The sequence below is a fragment of the Chrysochloris asiatica genome, unplaced genomic scaffold, assembly GCF_000296735.1.
Source record: "Chrysochloris asiatica unplaced genomic scaffold, ChrAsi1.0 scaffold00442, whole genome shotgun sequence".
NCBI classification, from domain to species: domain Eukaryota; kingdom Metazoa; phylum Chordata; class Mammalia; order Afrosoricida; family Chrysochloridae; genus Chrysochloris; species Chrysochloris asiatica.
In genome coordinates this window covers 817,634-834,397 of record NW_006408960.1, presented here as the reverse complement: position 1 = coordinate 834,397, position 16,764 = coordinate 817,634, and the positions used below count along the sequence as shown (strand labels likewise).

At 42.7% G+C, this 16,764-nt stretch overlaps 1 protein-coding gene across 1 annotated transcript in view; it reads right to left on the bottom strand.

Moving 5' to 3' along the window:
* NWD1 (NACHT and WD repeat domain containing 1) overlaps window positions 1–16,764 on the bottom strand; it is a 98,426-nt gene that overhangs the window by 32,207 nt on the left and 49,455 nt on the right. Inside the window, exons 9-11 of the mRNA XM_006877115.1 lie at window positions 11,886–12,083; window positions 9,910–10,032; window positions 2,168–2,376 (exon numbers count right to left, since the gene is read on the bottom strand). Coding sequence (XP_006877177.1) covers window positions 2,168–2,376; window positions 9,910–10,032; window positions 11,886–12,083 — 530 coding nt within the window. The remainder of the gene's footprint in view (window positions 1–2,167; window positions 2,377–9,909; window positions 10,033–11,885; window positions 12,084–16,764) is intronic.

Here is a 16,764-nt window from a genome sequence, read left to right as displayed (position 1 = left end):
ATTTAAAGTTTTCTATCAGCCACCTTTAAAGGGGTGAAAAGAAACTGGTGAAATCAATTTTAATAATATACTTTATTTAGCTCAATATGTATTTAAAAATTATTATTTCCACATGCAATTAATATAAAAAATGAGTATTGCGATGTTGTTGTTGTTAAGTACCATGGAGTCGGTTCCGACTCATAGCGACCCTGTACAGGGTTTCCAAGGCTGTGAATCTTTACAGGAGCAGAACGCCTCATCTTTCTCCTGCAGAACCACTGGTAGTTTCAAACTGCTGACTTTGCGGTTGGCAGCCTGACTCGTAACCACTATGCTACCAGAGCACCTGATGATTATTGTAATATTTTCTCTTATTTTTAGCATACTAAAATTTTGAACTTACAGCAGATGTCCTTTCAGAACAATTACATTTCAAATGTTCAAGGGCCCCATGTGACTGGCAACCCGTGTTAGAATTGTTTATAAGCTCCTAACAACATTAACGTTAATATTACACCTATTACTAGTATAATATAATCACCAATTGTTGTTAAGTGCCATCAAGTTGGTGCCGACTCATAGCAACCCTGTAAAGGGCTTCTAAGGAGCGGCTGGTGAGCTTGAACTGTTGATCTTGTGGTTCAAACCAACCTTGCATTAACCCACAGTCCCACACCAGGACTTTCAATTATATAGTGCTTACTCTCTGCCAAGCAAAATGAGAGGTGCTTTGTAGGCATGATCTCATTGAGTAAATGAGTAATTGAAAGTTAGAGAAGTAAAATGCCATGACCAAGGTCACTCAACTTGTAAAGATCCTCTGCCCCTCAACTTGTTACTATGCTCTTACGCATATTGCATACTATGCTTACCCACTAAGGTATCACTGAGTCCTGGTGTGACGCTGTAGGATAAGCACTGGACACAAGGTCAACTTGAACTGCAAGATTGGTGGTTCAAACCCACGAGCTGCTCCTCAGAAACCCTGTACAGGGTTGCTCTGAATTGTAACTGACTCAATGGCACTTAACAACAGCAATAATTGACTAAATGTGGAGTCCTGGTGTGGTGCTACAGAATAATATGCTGAATCACAAAGGCAGTTTGAACAGTAAGGTCAGAGGTTCAAACCCACCAGCTGCTCCTTGGAAACCCTATACAGCATTGTTATGAGTTAGTACCGACTGGATGGCACTTAACAACAATAACAATAGTTAACTAAATGGAATGATACAATGTTATACCATCATTTGAAGATATACATGAAATGTTTATCATTATAGAACTTTTGATTTTGGCTATAAAACAAATAAAAATAAATCTGTTGTTGTTGTTATGTGCCATTGAGTCGGTTCCGACCTATAGCGACCCTGTATAGGGTTTCCGAGGGTATAAATCTTTACGGGAGTAGAAAGCCTCATCTTTCTCCCGCAGTGCAGCTGGTAGTTTCAAACCGCTGACCTTAAGGTTCACAGCCCAATTCGTAACCACTACGCTACCAGAGCTCCTTAAAGAAGGATTAAAATCATACAAAGTCTACTCTCTCATAATAATGAAATTATGTTAGAAAAAAGAAAAATAACAGAAAACGATCTAGAAAATCCCCAAGTAACTGGAAACTAAAGACATATTTCTAAATAACCTAAGCATCAGAAAAGAAATTAAAAAGGGAAACTTAAAAAACATTTTAAATTAAAGGCTAATTAAAATGCAACATAGTAAAGTTTGTGGGACCTGTGTAAAGCAGCTGTTGTTAGGTGCCGTCGAGTCGATTCCGACCCACAGTTACCCTGTATATAGGGTTTCCAAGGTGCAGCTGTACCGATAGGGAAGTTCACAGCACCAAAATTAATATATAGAAAAGAAAAAAAGGTCTTAAATCTTAGGTAAAGAAGAAACTATCAAGATCACCGAATCTAACAATGGAGTTTGAAACTTCTTCTAGCGCGAAAAAGATGAGGCTTTCTGCTTCCAAGTTAAAGCTTTGGGAATCCTTTACAGGGTCACTATGAGTTGGAACCGAATTGACATCACTTAACAATAACAACAACAACACCCTCTCAAGTGATTGTGTACCTCTGTTTATACACTCACATGGGAGAACCCCTTCTTTCAGAAACAGCTTACTCTGTCTTGAATGCTCCGGACATAGCTTTTCTTTACAAACAGGGTAAGTGTTTGTTACCTTAGAACCAGCTGTTGAATACACAACTTTGTTTGTTTCATCCACATGAAGGTTCCAGAACTGAGGTTCAGTGGGATTTTTTGAGCCTCCATCCCAAATAATGAATTTCTCCTGGCCAGAAAGTAAGTTCCACAAGCGCAGTGTGTGATCCTTGGAGGCGGAGATGGCAAGTGTCCCCTTAGCAAACACTTTCACACACTTCACTTCCCCTGCAGCAGGATGGGGAGAGGAGAGTGTATTAGCTGGGTAGATTTTGACCTTTTATTACCAGTGATCTTGTCAATTTGAAGAGATCCTGGATGATGAATGGATCCAAACATATTCAAATATGAAATAATGGATTGTAGCAAAGCTAAACTAAGAGGGTTTTGGTTGGGATTTAATCAATGGTCCCAGATGTTGAATCTGTAATAAACCATGATAGGGAAATTTACAAAAGTTCCATATCCTGGGAGTGTTTAAAATTAATAACCATGTAAAAAACAGCATGTGTAAATTTCTGGGGGAAAAAAAGAGAGTGTGGTTTAGAATATTTTCATCATTACAAAACACATTCATGCAATCCTCCACCCAAACCCTGGACAACCATCACTCTATTTTCTCTCTTTGGAATTACTCGTTCTGCACATTTCACACCAAAGGAGTGCTCAGAATTGAATTGTGTCTCCCCAAACTCTGTGATGTAAATACGAACTTCTATACTTGTAGATGTAATTCCATTTGGGAATAGAATTTTCTTTAGTATGTGAATGAGGCCATATCACTGTAGGGTGTACCTTAAACCCAATCCTTTTTGAGATATTAAAAGGGCAGATTAGGCACAGAAAACAAAAGCAAGCACAAATAGAGAAAAGGGAGCTACCACCTGAAAATACACAAGGAACACTGAGAAGAATGATATAGAATCCAAGACAAGGATTTTCTCCAGAGCAGACAGAGAAGGTCCTCATCTAACACCTGTGCCCTGAATTTGGATTTCTAGTCTCCTAAACCAGTTACGAATCGGGCTGTGAACCATAAAGTCAGCAGTTCGAAACTACCAGCTGTTCCATGGGAGAAAGATGAGGCTTTCTGCTCCCGTAAAGATTTACAGCCTTGGAAACCCCGTACAGGGTCATTATGAGTTTGTTCCAACTCCACAGCACACAATCACCACCACCAAACTGTGAGGAAATAAGTAGCCATTTGTTAAAGACACCCACTTGTGGAATTTTTGTTACAGCAGCACTAACACACTAGGATATGGAATCGTACACTAGGTGGCAGTTACTTGTTGTTGTTGTAAGTGTCATAGAGTCAGTTCTGACTCATAGCGACCTTGTGCACAACAGAATAAAATACTGCCCCGTCCTGCACCAATCTCATCATTGTTCCTACACTTGAGCCCATTTCTGCTGTCAGGGTGTCAATTCATGTCCTTGGTAGACTTACTCCTTTTCTCTGACCCTCCGCTTTACCTAGAAAGATGTCCTTCTCCAGGGACTGGTTCCTCTTGATAATATATCCGAAGTATGAGAGATGAAGTCACGTCATCCTGGCTTCTAAGGAACATTCTAGCTGTACTTCTCCAACACAAATGTGTTTGTTATAGCAGTCCATGGTATTTTAATATTTGTCTTCAACAGCATAACTCAAATATATCAATTCTTCTAGTCTTCCTTATTCACTGTCTAACTTTCACATGCATATGAGGTTACTGAAAATACCATGAGTTGGGCTGGCACACCTTAGTCTTTAAACTGACATCACTACTCTTTAACGCTTTAAAGAGGTCTTGTGCAGCAGATTTGCTGAATGCACTATGCCATTTGATTTCTTGACGGCTGCTTCTGTGAGTTAGTGGATCCAAGATAAATGAAGTCTTTGACAACTTCAATCTTTTCTCCATTTATCTTGATATTATTTATTGGTTTGGTCCAGTGGTGAGGTTATTTTTTCTTTTCTTTATATTGAGGTACAATCCATACTGAAAGCTGTGGCTTTGATCTTCATCAATAAGTATTTTAAGTCCTCTTTGTTTTTAGCAAGCATAGTTTTATTAACAGCATACCACAGGCTGTTAATCAGTCTTCCCCCAATCCAGAAGTCAAATTCTTCTACATATAATCCAACTTCTCAGCATAGAGATTGAATAAGTATAGTAAAAGAATACAACCTTGGCAAATACCTTTCCTAATTTTAAACCATTCAGTATTCCTTTGTTCTACTTGACAGGTAAACATCTTTCTGGTATTCTCTGATTTCAGCCAAGATCCATATGACATCAGCAGTGATATCCCTCATTCCACATCCTCATCTGAATCCAACTTGAACCTCTGGCAGTTCACTGTCAATGTACTATTGTAGCCATTTTTAATTATCTTTAGCAATATTTTACTTGCATGAGATATTAATGATACTGTCCAATGACTTCTGCATTCCATTGGGCTACCTCTCTTTGGAATGAGCACAAATTGGATCTCTTCCAATGAGTTGACTAGGTTAGGTACCTGTCTTCCAAATTTCTTGACAGAGATGGGTGAGTTCCTCCAGTGCTGTATCAGGTGTGTTGAAAGATTTCAATTTGTATCCCATCAATTTCCAGAGCCTTGTTCTTTGCCAATGAGCACAATTGTATCATTGACTCTTAATCTTTCCTTCCATCTTCCTTTGATGTTTTCTGCATGGTTAAATATTTTGGATATAGAATCCTTCAATATTGTAAGTTGAGGCTTGAAGCCTTTCTTTAGTTCCCTCAGTCTGAGACATGCTGAGGATATTCTTCCCTTTTGGTTTTCTATATCCGTCTTTGCACATTTCATTATATTTTACTTAGTTGGCAGAATTCTTCAATTTAATCATCACTGGCTTTAGTGGTTGATGCACAAATCTGAATAATAGTGGTATTTACCGGTCTTTCTTGTAGGCGTATGGATACTATCCTATCGCAGGTAGCTTTATGCTTCAAGATAGATAGATGATGGAATGTTCTTTTTGATTATGAACATATGCCATTCCTCTTCAATTTGTCATTCCCAGCATAGTGAATCATATGACCTATCAGATTCAAACTGGCTAATACCAGTCCATTTCAGCTTACTAATGCCTAGGATGGAGTCCTGGTGTGGCGTTGCAGGATAATGCACTGGACTGCAAGGTCAGTTTGAACCACAAGGGTTTCCAAGGAGTGACAGGTGAGGTTTGACTGCTGACCTTGTGGAACCTACTCAATAGCACAAAACAACAGTGCCTAGTCTATCAACCTTTACGTGTTCCATTTCATTTTTGACAACTCTCAATTTTCCTAAATTCATACTTTGTGCAATTCATGTTCCAATTATTAAATGGATGTTTGCAGCTTGCCTCTTCATTTTGAGTTGTACCCCGTCAGCAAATAAAGATCTAGAAAGCTTTACTGCATTTGTGCCATCACGGTCCAGTCTACTTTGAGGAGACAACTCTTCCTTCCCCAGTTGTATTCTGAGAGCCTTCCAACCTGAGGGGCTCATCTTCTGGAACTATATCTGACAATATTCTTGTACATGTCATCATGTTTCAATATCCAGGTGCTGTGTGGCAGTATTCCACTGCTATTCATAGGGTTTTCAATGGCTAACGATTCAGAAGCAGTTAGCATCTTCTTCCTAGTCTGTTTTTAGTTTAGAAGCTCAGCTGAAACCTGTCCACTATTGGAGACTCCATTGGTATTTAAAATACTGTTGGCGTAGGGAGGCAGCTCTTCAAACAGAAAAAGGAAGACCATAGAAGAATTGATACATTTGAGCCATGGTGTTTGAGAATATTAAAGGTACTACGGGTTGCTGGTAGCGTAGTGGTTACGAATCGGGCTGCGAACCTCAGGGTCAGCAGTTCGAAACTACCAGCTGCTCCGCGGGAGAAAGATGAGGCGATCTGCTCCCGTCAAGATTTACAGCCTCGGAAACCCTATTCAGGGTCGCTATGGGTCAAAACCGACTCAATGGCATTTAACAACAACAACAACAACGGGTTGCTAGAAGAATAAACAAATCTGTGTTAGATGGCCAGACTTCATTTCTTTTACTTCAGATACAATATTATCAAAGAGGCACCAGTGTCTGGAAAAAGACGTCATATGGAGATATAGTGAAAAAAGAAAACCCCACAACATGTCTAGCACTTTAGTGGTTAGTGGATAAATATGAATAATAGTGGCCCACTTCTAAAAGCAGAAAAACTGACTGAAACAAACACTATAAGATAAACTTCATTCATATGATACAAAAATATCACATAGAGTACTATTGTATTGTTTCACAACCAGTTAAGAAATGTGCACCCTTCCTGGAGTCGTTACAATACCAGGCTGATGCGTGGAGTAGATTGAGCAAGCTCCCAATCTAAACCCCCAAGTTCAAAAAACAATTTAATACATTGTCCTCAGATAAAGAACATATCAGATATTAAACTGATAAAAGCAGATACTACACTTGATCTTAGCCAAAAGGCCAAGAAGCGTTACTAAGGAAACGGTACTTCCTGTTGCCCTCGTACTTGTATGCATATTTAGCTCACAGTGAGAACTCCAGGTATTACTTCCTTTGCCTTTTTGACAATGCTTTGTATATAATTAGATTCTTGTGCAGATTTTGTATTCTTCTCATTTTAAAAGAGAATTTTTATATTGGTTTTTATTCTTTGTCTGGCTACGGGCTCTTATTTGTATGCCTCGCCCATTTGCTGCCCGGGAGGCATGATTAGCTCAGGAAGCTGAACCGCAGATGTGCCCTCGTGTGGCAGTACCCTCTCTGTCACCGAATGCTTAGCTGCAAGGGAGCTCCACCTTACCAAACATGATATCCTTCCCCAGCGACTGGTCCCTCCTGACACTATGTGGAGAGTAGGGTCTTTGATTTACCCAATGGGAAATGGGAGTAGTTTCAGGGCATTGTAGGGGACAGAGCTGGGAAGGGTGGGGCTCAGAAGTATGATACTCAGCTCTGCATGGGGTTGAGGGGCTGGGCTGCTCCACCATGGGGGGTGTGGTTCACCAGCCAACCCCGCCCACCATGAGGTGTTGTTGTTGTTATGTGCCGTCGAGTCGGTTCCGACCCATAGCGACCCTGTACAGGGTTTCCGAGGGTGTAAATCTTTACGGGAGTAGAAAGCCTCATCTTTCTCCCGCGGAGCAGCTGGTAGTTTCGAACCGCTGACCTTAAGGTTCACAGCCCGATTCGTCACCACTACGCTACCAGAGACATCATGAGTTTCTACACTGGGTGAAACCAGCCCTAGGGATGCCACTGAGATACTGTGCTCTACCAGTAGGCCTCCTTCCCCCAAGCACTCAGCTCTCTCACCCATGGACTAGCTCCCAAGCCATCCTACACGCCTCTCCTGGTTCTGCTGCCTCTGTTCACTGCTGCTTCTCACCATCTGCGCTGGTGTTACAATTCCAGTGTCACTTCCTTTAGAGCCCTCATCAGAATTGCCTTTCATGTCCATAATTCCACCAACAGTCTCTTAAAGGAACTCTAGGCTTTTACTATTAAGCACCTTAGAACTCTTCAGCCTCTCTACCCATTACCCGATTCTAAAATGACTTTCAGATTTTAGGTATCTGTTGTTGTTAAGTACCACTGAATTGATTCCGACAGCCCACATTGTTGTTATTAAGTGCTGTCGTGTCAGTTCCGACCCATAGCGACCCTGTATAGGGTTTCCAAGGAGTGGCTAGTGAGTTTGAACCACCGACCTTGCCATTCAAACTGGCTTTGCAGTCCAGCACATTAACCCACAGAGCCACACCAAGACTCCGTAAGTGCCGGTAGTCACTCAACAACTGATTAAATGAATGAACTTAATGAGTGATGTTGTTGGTAAGTACCATGGAGTCAGTTCTGACTCATGGTGACCCTGCACTGGGTTTCTGAGGCTGCAAATCTTTACAAGAGCAGAAAGCCTCATCTTTCTCCCACAGAACAGCTGGTAGTTTCAAAATGCCAACCTTGAGGTTAGCAGCCCGATTTGTAACCACTACGCTACCAGAGCTCCTTAATTGAGTGATAGGAGTACAGAAATGAAAACCTTACTTAGGGTCTGAGGGGCTGTGCTTGACTAATGGCAAAAATACCCAAACTTCTTTATCCTCTCTGAACCCACCCCCTTTGCAGTGTAATGCTGAAGCTCCTCCTATCAAGATGTGGGGCCTGTTTTACGCCCCCTATCCATGTGTCCTCTTTTGGCTAATAAAATACAATAGCCTAGGCCTTAAGAGGGAGTCCTGGTGTGGATCTGTGGGTTAATGTGCTGGACTGCACAGTCGGTTTGAACTGCAAGGTCAGTGGTTCAAACTCACCAGCCACTTCTCAGAAACGCTATACAGGGTCACTGTGGGTTGGAACTGACTCGACAGCATGCAACAACAACAAAGCCTTAATAGACTATGACGAAAGCTTTGTGGATGAGAATCTGCAGAGTGGATTTCAATCTAGAAGGCAGATATTGATTGAATGCTTGCGTTTTCACTTTCTTCATCGTTTCTAATACCAGTCTCGCCCATGTCACTCTGTCCCTGGCCACCCAGCACTAGGTCAGTCCTTACACATTCACAGGACACGTCTTTGAGTTCATTAATGCATCTGAATGACTCACAAAACCCACAGAAGACAGGATATTTACAACTGCTGGTTTGTTTGTTTTTTATAGTTGTTGCTAGATGCTGCTGAGTCACTTCAGACTAGTGGAGACCCCATGTATAGTAGTGCATAGTAGAATTGCTCCACAGGGTTTTCAAGGCTGTGACCTTTTGGAAGAAGACCACCAAATTTACTTCTGAAATGCCTTTTGGCTTGTAATGGAGTGCTTTGTCACTGGCACCACTCAGGGCTGTTGTTGTTGTTAAGTGCCGTCGAGTTGATTCTGACCCATAGCGACCCTGTATAGGGTTTCTGAGGAGCAGCTGGTGAACTGCCTTGCAGTTCAAACGGCTTTGTAGTCTGGCACATTAGCCCACAACGCCACATAAAAGGACATAAATCAGGTTCATCATAAGAAGATGCATGGTCAGGGCTGGGAAGGTCCCCAATGTGGAGCTTCTGTGTCCCCGAGAGGACACATCACACTCCCTTCACCAACCTGGAAGGTCTCTGAGTTTCCGTGCCCTGTATGAGAAGTTAAATCATACCTCCTGAGACTGGTTGATATTGATCTCCTAAGCGAATCTTTTCTGATCCGTCCAGCCCCTACTTATCAGTACAAATCCACAAGTGTGACCTGGAAGTTACAAACCACGGCACCCCAGTTACTCCAAGGGTTATTGCTCTGAAGACAACAACAACGGTTACCCACTTAGGGTAAAATCGGTCCTTTACTACACAAAAGCCTTGTGCATTTCTGTCCTCTGTTTGGAAACAGAAACCATTTCTGTTCTCTAGTCTGTTCTCACCTTTGCATGGGCTAGCCTGCTGCTGAGGGATAAGAGGTCATGGACGGCAGGGTGGAGTTGTCTCAGTCAAAGGCATCTTTAATCAGTCAGATCCCAAGTGTCCTACTGACTACAAATCCCCAGAAAGCCCAGCTAAGATCAGACACGTAACCCAGCTGAAATGAGTCTGAACTGCCAACCCGCAGACAATGAACCGGCATTCTGTTATGCAGCTATAGCTAACTAGTGTAAGAACAAAGACCAAGGTCTCACTACAGGGAAACGGGTCCGTGGAGAAGAGGTCTAGAGAACACTAGAAAGCAGCGGGTCATAATAAGCTCTCTTTCCAAAGCCTTACCTGTGTGACCAGTTAGGACGTGGATCACTTGGTGCTCTTTCATGTCCCACACAGCCACAATGCCATCCTGGGTGCCAACCACCAGCAGCAGCTCCTCCAGACTCCATGCCATGGCAGTGATGCCTGCAACCATACAGACAACAGTGAAGACAGGAATTCTCGGGTCTGAGTTCTCAGCCGCAGGGTCCTCTAATGAGCACCCACTTCATGGATAAGGAAACTGAGGTGCAGACAGTCACAGAGCTATGAAGTGGCAGAGCCAGGATTTTGAAGCCAGACATCAGAGACAGATGCTTAGTTATGATGTTTTTGTCACTTTTAGGTAGTATTACAGATTGACTTGTGTCTCCCAAAAAGCTGTTAAGCACTTGTTGTTAAGTGCCGTCGAGTCAATTCCAACCCATAGCGACTCTGTATAGGGTTTCCAAGGAGCAGCTGGTGAGTTTGAACCATTGACTTTGCAGTTCAAACAACATTGCAGTCTGACGCATTAGCCCACAGCGCCACACCAGGACTCCTGTTAAGTACTAACCCCTATGAACATCACCCTGTTTGAAAATAGGGATTTTTCTCTTGCTATGCTAATCAGATCATGCCAGAGTAGGGTGAGCCATAAACTCATCTTTGAGTTGTTGTTTGGTGCCATCGAGTCAGTACCAACTCATAGCAACCGTATGAAGAACAGGACAAAACACTGCCCGGTCCTGGGCCAACTTCACAGTCGTTTCCACGCTTGAGCCCATCGATCATGCCACTTTGCCTTTTCCTCTTTTTCTCTGACCCTTCACCTTACCAAATAAAAAAAAAACCAGAATAGACACAGAAACACACAGGGGAAAGATAGATGCCAAGGACCCCCAAAATGCCATAAACAGAGGGAGGGACAAGGAGAGGAATGGGTATGTGGTAGATGGATGGTTAGGTGGACAGATGGAAGAAGGTATGACGGATGATAGAAGGGTGATGCAAAGATGGGTGGAAGGATGGATGGAGGGAGAGAAGTATGGAAGGAAGGGTGGGTGGCTGGATCAATAGATGAGTGAATAGATGAAGAATAAACAATGGGTGTATGAATGGAGGATGGATGGATGGTGGGTGGTTAGGTAGACAGAAGGGTGGAAGATGCATGGATGGGTAAGAAGATGGATGTATAGGTGAATGAATGGGTGGATAGGTGGATTGTTATTGTTGTCAGGTGCCATCAAGTCGGAACCGACTCATAGCGACCCCATGCACAGCAGAACGAAACAATGTCCGATCCTGGGCCAACCTCACTACCGCTGCCACACTTGATGATGTGGACAGATTAATGGAAAAGGGAGTAGATGGTTGAGTGGGTAGACAGATGGAAGAAAAGATGGATGGATGAGTGGGTAGGTAGATGATGGATGGATGGGTGAGTGGATGGTATATGGGTGGAGGATGTATGGATGGGTGAATGGATGAATATGTGGGTGAATGGATGGTTTGGTGGGTGAGTGAGTGGATAGATGGATAGAAAGCAATGTAGATTGATAGATGGATGGGTGTATAGACAATGCAAGGATGGATGGAAGACAAATGGATAGAAAGAACTAAACCCTCCTCTCCCCCTGACATTCTGATATTCTGGGAGAGTCTACAATCCCATCAACCTCTCAGGAGAGGGTCAGGAATCAACTCCTGGCTTCCAGAGCGTACTAGCATACATCTGTCAATTACAGCAACTATCTGTAAGATGGATGCGTGCTGTTTCTGAGATACAGTCAGCACCCCTGTGGCTTGGGCTCATTAACAGTATTTACACAGTAATCTACAGTCCCAGGGGAATCAGGGAGAGCCAAGTCAACATGAGACAGCAAGGGCTTGCCCTGATGACACCCTTGGGGCTGCTGACTGGCAGAGGGGACCCCAGAGAGTAGTCCAAAACACCTGCCCTCAGCTACCCTGGGCAAGCAGGGGCCTGAAGAGGTGTTTGTGATGCTGGGGAAACTCACCTTTGTGGCAACCGGTGAGGGTTGCTCTGAGGGGCCCCCCGGGGGGCTGGAGGAACCCTGCAAGGGGTACCAGCACTGGGTGAGGACACACCCGAAACCAGCTCTGTGCCTGTTGGCACAGCTGCCCCACCAGTGCTGGGTGCGAAGTGATGAAGAAATGGAGTCTGGCCAGGAGTTCTGTGTAGAGGACGCTTCTCTCTGGAATAAAAGGGGGCAGATTAAGTGGTAGGGGGGCACTATTGATCAGGTTAAGCCACCATGCAGGGGCTGCAGAAGAGACAAGAAGGTGAAGAATCTCAAGTATTATTTAGTCTAATGACTTGGCAAAGTAGCCAAGATTCTACATGAGGTGGCCTGTGCTCCCCTCTGCACCCCCATCATCTCATTCCCTTCCTCCCACCTGACACCTCCACCATGTTGGCTTGAATGTGCTGTGTACTCCCTTCTCATGCCTTTGTGTGTTTGGTTTGCTTCTCCCTTCACCTCCACGGCTACCTAACTCCAATCTGTCCTTCCACTGCTAGCTCAGTGTCACCTGCTCTTAGGAACTTTCCTGGACTATCTCCTTACCCAATGTGAGAATGGTATCTGCCAGTGTCTTCCCAACAAATGCTGTCCATGCCTCTACCACAGTTATTACACTGGATCAAAGCCATTGTCTTTTGGCGTTTACATTTACTGTTTCTTTTATTGTAGTATAAACCCTGCCATGTCCTAAGTGTTCAGTGAATGTTTGATGAACTCATTTTCTAATTAACATTTGTTGCTAAGCTTGTTTCTAACCTAGATTAGTTTACTCACTTATGTGCCCAGGTGGGTGAAGACAAATTAATATTAAATTGTTTGCTTGATTAAGAATAGTTTCCTGGTAGTGGTTGGCAAACCTGAAAATTGGTGGGAAAGTTGTTGTTATATGCTGTGGAGTTGGTTTAGACTCATAGCGACCCTGTACAGGAGGGTTTCCGAGGCTGTAAATCTTTACGGGAGCAGAAAGCCTCCTCTTTCTCCCATCGAACAGCTGGTAGTTTCGAACTGCTAACCCTGAGGATAGCAGCCCGATTCGTAACCACTATGCTACCAGAGCTTCTTGATGGGAAAGTAGCAATAGTTTAAAAAAAAAAAAATTAAAAAAAAGAGAACCAAAGAACTTCAGGTACTCAAGTATAGCCCCCTGTTCTCTCCAGTGTCACTCACTGGCCTCCCAATGAGAAGGGGGTTCCAGAGCGATGCAACACCCTTATTAAGGTCGAAACCCTAATCCACATATGGGAAGTTTAACTAAGCTGTGACCTGCACCATCTTTTATTTTACAAGAGACAAAAGGAGAGACAATCCAGCAGAGAAGGAGGGACTTGGCTACCACCCAGAAAAAGGGTCAGGACTAGAGTGCATCCTTTGGGTCTAGGGTCCCTGTGCTGAGAATCTCCTAGACTCAGGGGAAGATAGACACATGAAGATCTTGAAAGGCCCTCAGCTGCTGAAAGGGAACAAGGACCTTTTTCCACAATGGTTATAGACAAAGCCTTCCCCTATAGCTTGTGCCTTAGTTTTGGACATTTGCCTCTTAATCTGTGAGAGAATAAATTTCTGTTTGCTAAAACCATCCACCTGTGGATTTCTGTTACAGCAAAACTAGATGACTAAACCAGATGGATTCCCCAGCACTTGTCAGTTACAGAGGGTATCAGTTTCCTGTGGCTACTGTAACAAAACCACCACTCATCTGTCATTTTCTCCTAGCATGGTGGCTTGTGTGTAGCTGTGATGATGGAAGCTATACCACCCACCAGTATTTTAAATACCAGCAGGGTCACCCACAGTGGACAGTTTCAGCTGAGCTTCCAGATGAAGACAGACTAGCAAGAAGTAGAGATGGACTACTTCGAATATTTAGTCACTGAAAACCTTAGGACTAGCAGTGGAACACTGTCAGATAGCACCAGAATATTGAATATTGAAACATGATGAACAGCACCAGGATATTGTCAGATATAGTACCGGAAGATGAGCCACTCAGGTTGTTGTTTTTGTTAAGTGCTGTTGAGTTGATTCTGACCCCTAGTGACCCTGTACAGGGTTTCTGAGGCTGTAAATCTTTATGGGAGCAGAAAGCCTCATCTTTCTCTCAAAGCTGGTTGTTTTGAACTGCTGATCTTAAGGTTGGCAGCACAATTGGTAACTACTATGCTACCAGAGCTCCTCAAAGTTGACCATGATGATGTGAATGGAGTAAAACTTTCAGGACCTTCATTTACTGGTGGGACAAAACTCAAAATCAGGAGAAACAGCTGTAAACATCCATTAATAATCCATAATAATGCATGTAAACATCCATAATAATGCATGAAGTATGAATCTAGCAAAATTGAAAGTTGTCAAAAATGAAATGGAATGAATGAACATCAATATTCTAGGCATTAATGAGTTAAAATGGACTGGTTTGGCCATTTTGAATTTGACAATCACATGGTTTACTATAACAGAATGACAAATTTCTTTCATCATCAAAAAGAGCATTTCAAGATCTATCTTGAAGCACAATGTTGTCTGTGATAGGATAATATTCATATGTCTACAAGGAGATCTGGTAGTGTAGTGGTTACGAATTGGGCTGCGAGCCGCAAGGTCAGCAGTTCGAAACTACCAGCTGTTCCGCGGGAGAAAGGTGAGGCTTTCTGCTCCCATAAAGATTTACAGCCTTGGAAACCCTATGCAGGGTTGCTATGAGTCTGAACCGACTCCACGGCACTTAACAACAACAACAAGGAAGACCAGTTAATACAACTATTATTCAAATCTATGCACCAACCACTAATGTCACTGATGATGAAATTGAAGAATTCTACCAACATCTTCAGCCTGAAATTGATCAAACATGCAATCAAGATGTATTGATAATTACTAGCGATTAGAAGGCAAAGGTTGGAAACAAAAAGAAAGGATCAGTCATTGGAAAATATAGCCTTGGTGATAGAAATGATGCTGGAGATTACATGATATAATTTTGAAAGACGAATTACTTTTTTTTTTTTTCCTTATTATTGTGAATTCAACAAATCATATACCTTGCTTCATTACCTGGTTGCAATCTACTTCCTGTACCAACAGTTAACAGCGTCTACCTCTATTCACTTTAGCTATTGTATTGCTCCCTGTGTCTCCTGCTACCACTGCCACACTTGATGATGTGGACAGATTAATGGAAAAGGGAGTAGATGGTTGAGTGGGCGACAGGGTTGTATTCTTTTACCATACTTATTTAATCTGAGAAACTGGATTGTATGAAGAAGAATGTGGCATCAGGACTGGAGGAAGGCTCATTAACAACCTGTAATATGCAGATGACACAACCTTGCTTGCTAAAAACGAAGAGAACTTAAGACCACAGCCTTTGGTATGGTTTGCACCTCAATGTAAAAAATAAAAAAATAAAAAAAATCCTCACCACTGGACCAATAAATAACATCAAGATAAATGGAGAAAAGATTGAAGTTGTCAAAGACGTTATTTTGCTCGATCAACCATCAACACTCATGGAAGTAGCAGTCAAGAAATCAAATGACGTATTGCACTAGGCAAATCTGCTGTACAAGACCTTTTCAAAATGTTAGAGAGCAAAGAAGTCAGTTTGAGGACTAAGATGCTCCTGATCCAATAGTCTGTTTGATAGCTTTATATTTATGTGACAGTTGTACAATGAATAAGGAAGACCGTAGAAGAATTGATGCATTTGAGCTACGGTGCTGGAGAACAATTTTAAAATCACCATCAACTGCCAGAAGAACAAACAGATTTATGTTGGAAAAAGTATAGCCAGAATGCTGTTTAAAAGCCATAGAAGCCAGGATGGCCAGACTTCATCTCTCATACTTCAGACATTTTATCAGGAATGACCAGTCCCTAGAGAAGGACATCATGCTTGATAAAGAGGAAGAACCCAATGTAACTGATTAGCACAGTGGCAGCAGCATTGGGCTCAAGAATAGCAACAATAATGAGATTGCTGCAGGACCCCACAGTGTTTTATTCTGTTATGCGTAAGGTTGTGTGAGTCAGTACCAACTCTGAGGCACAAACAACCTTGGTGTCTGGAAACAAGAAAACATTATTCTCTCACAGTTCTGGAGGCTAGAAAACTGACATCAAGGTGTGTGTAGGATTGCACTCCCTTCAAAGACTCTAGTGGAGAATGTTTTTCTTTTCCTTCCAGCTTCTAGTGGCTCCAAGTGTTCCCGGGCTTGTCCTGCATCCCTCCAGTCTCTGCCTCCTTTGTTACATGGTCTTCTACTCTGTGTGTCTCTGTTATTCTCTTCTAACGGTCACAAGTCTCCCTCTGCCTTTTTTATAAGGATACATGTGGTTGCATAAGGGGCCACATGATAATCTAGGATAATTTTCTCTTCTAAAGATTCTAAACTGTGAATCACACATTTTGTCATAGAAGGTAACAATTTTCAAGCCTGGGGATCATGGTCAGCTGCCTTCAAGGATAAAATGTTTGTTGCCCTCTCTGGTGTCACCCTCATAATTGGTTGTTATTGTTGTTGTTAGGTGCCATCGAGTCAGAACCAACTCATAGCGACCCATGCACAGCAGAACGAAACAATGTCCGATCCTGGGCCAACCTCACTACTGTTGCCACACTTGACGCCATCAATGATGCCACCTGGCCAATCCATCTCGTTTGGGGTCTTCCTCTTTTTCTCTGACCCTCCATCTTACCAAGCATGATATCCTTCTCTAGTGACTGTTCCCTCCTGACAATACGTCCAAAGTATGAGAGACGAAGTTTGGCCATCTTGGTCTCTAAGGAGCACTCTGGCTGCACTTCTTCCAAAACAGATCTATTGGTTCTTTTGGCAGCCTATGGCACTTTTAG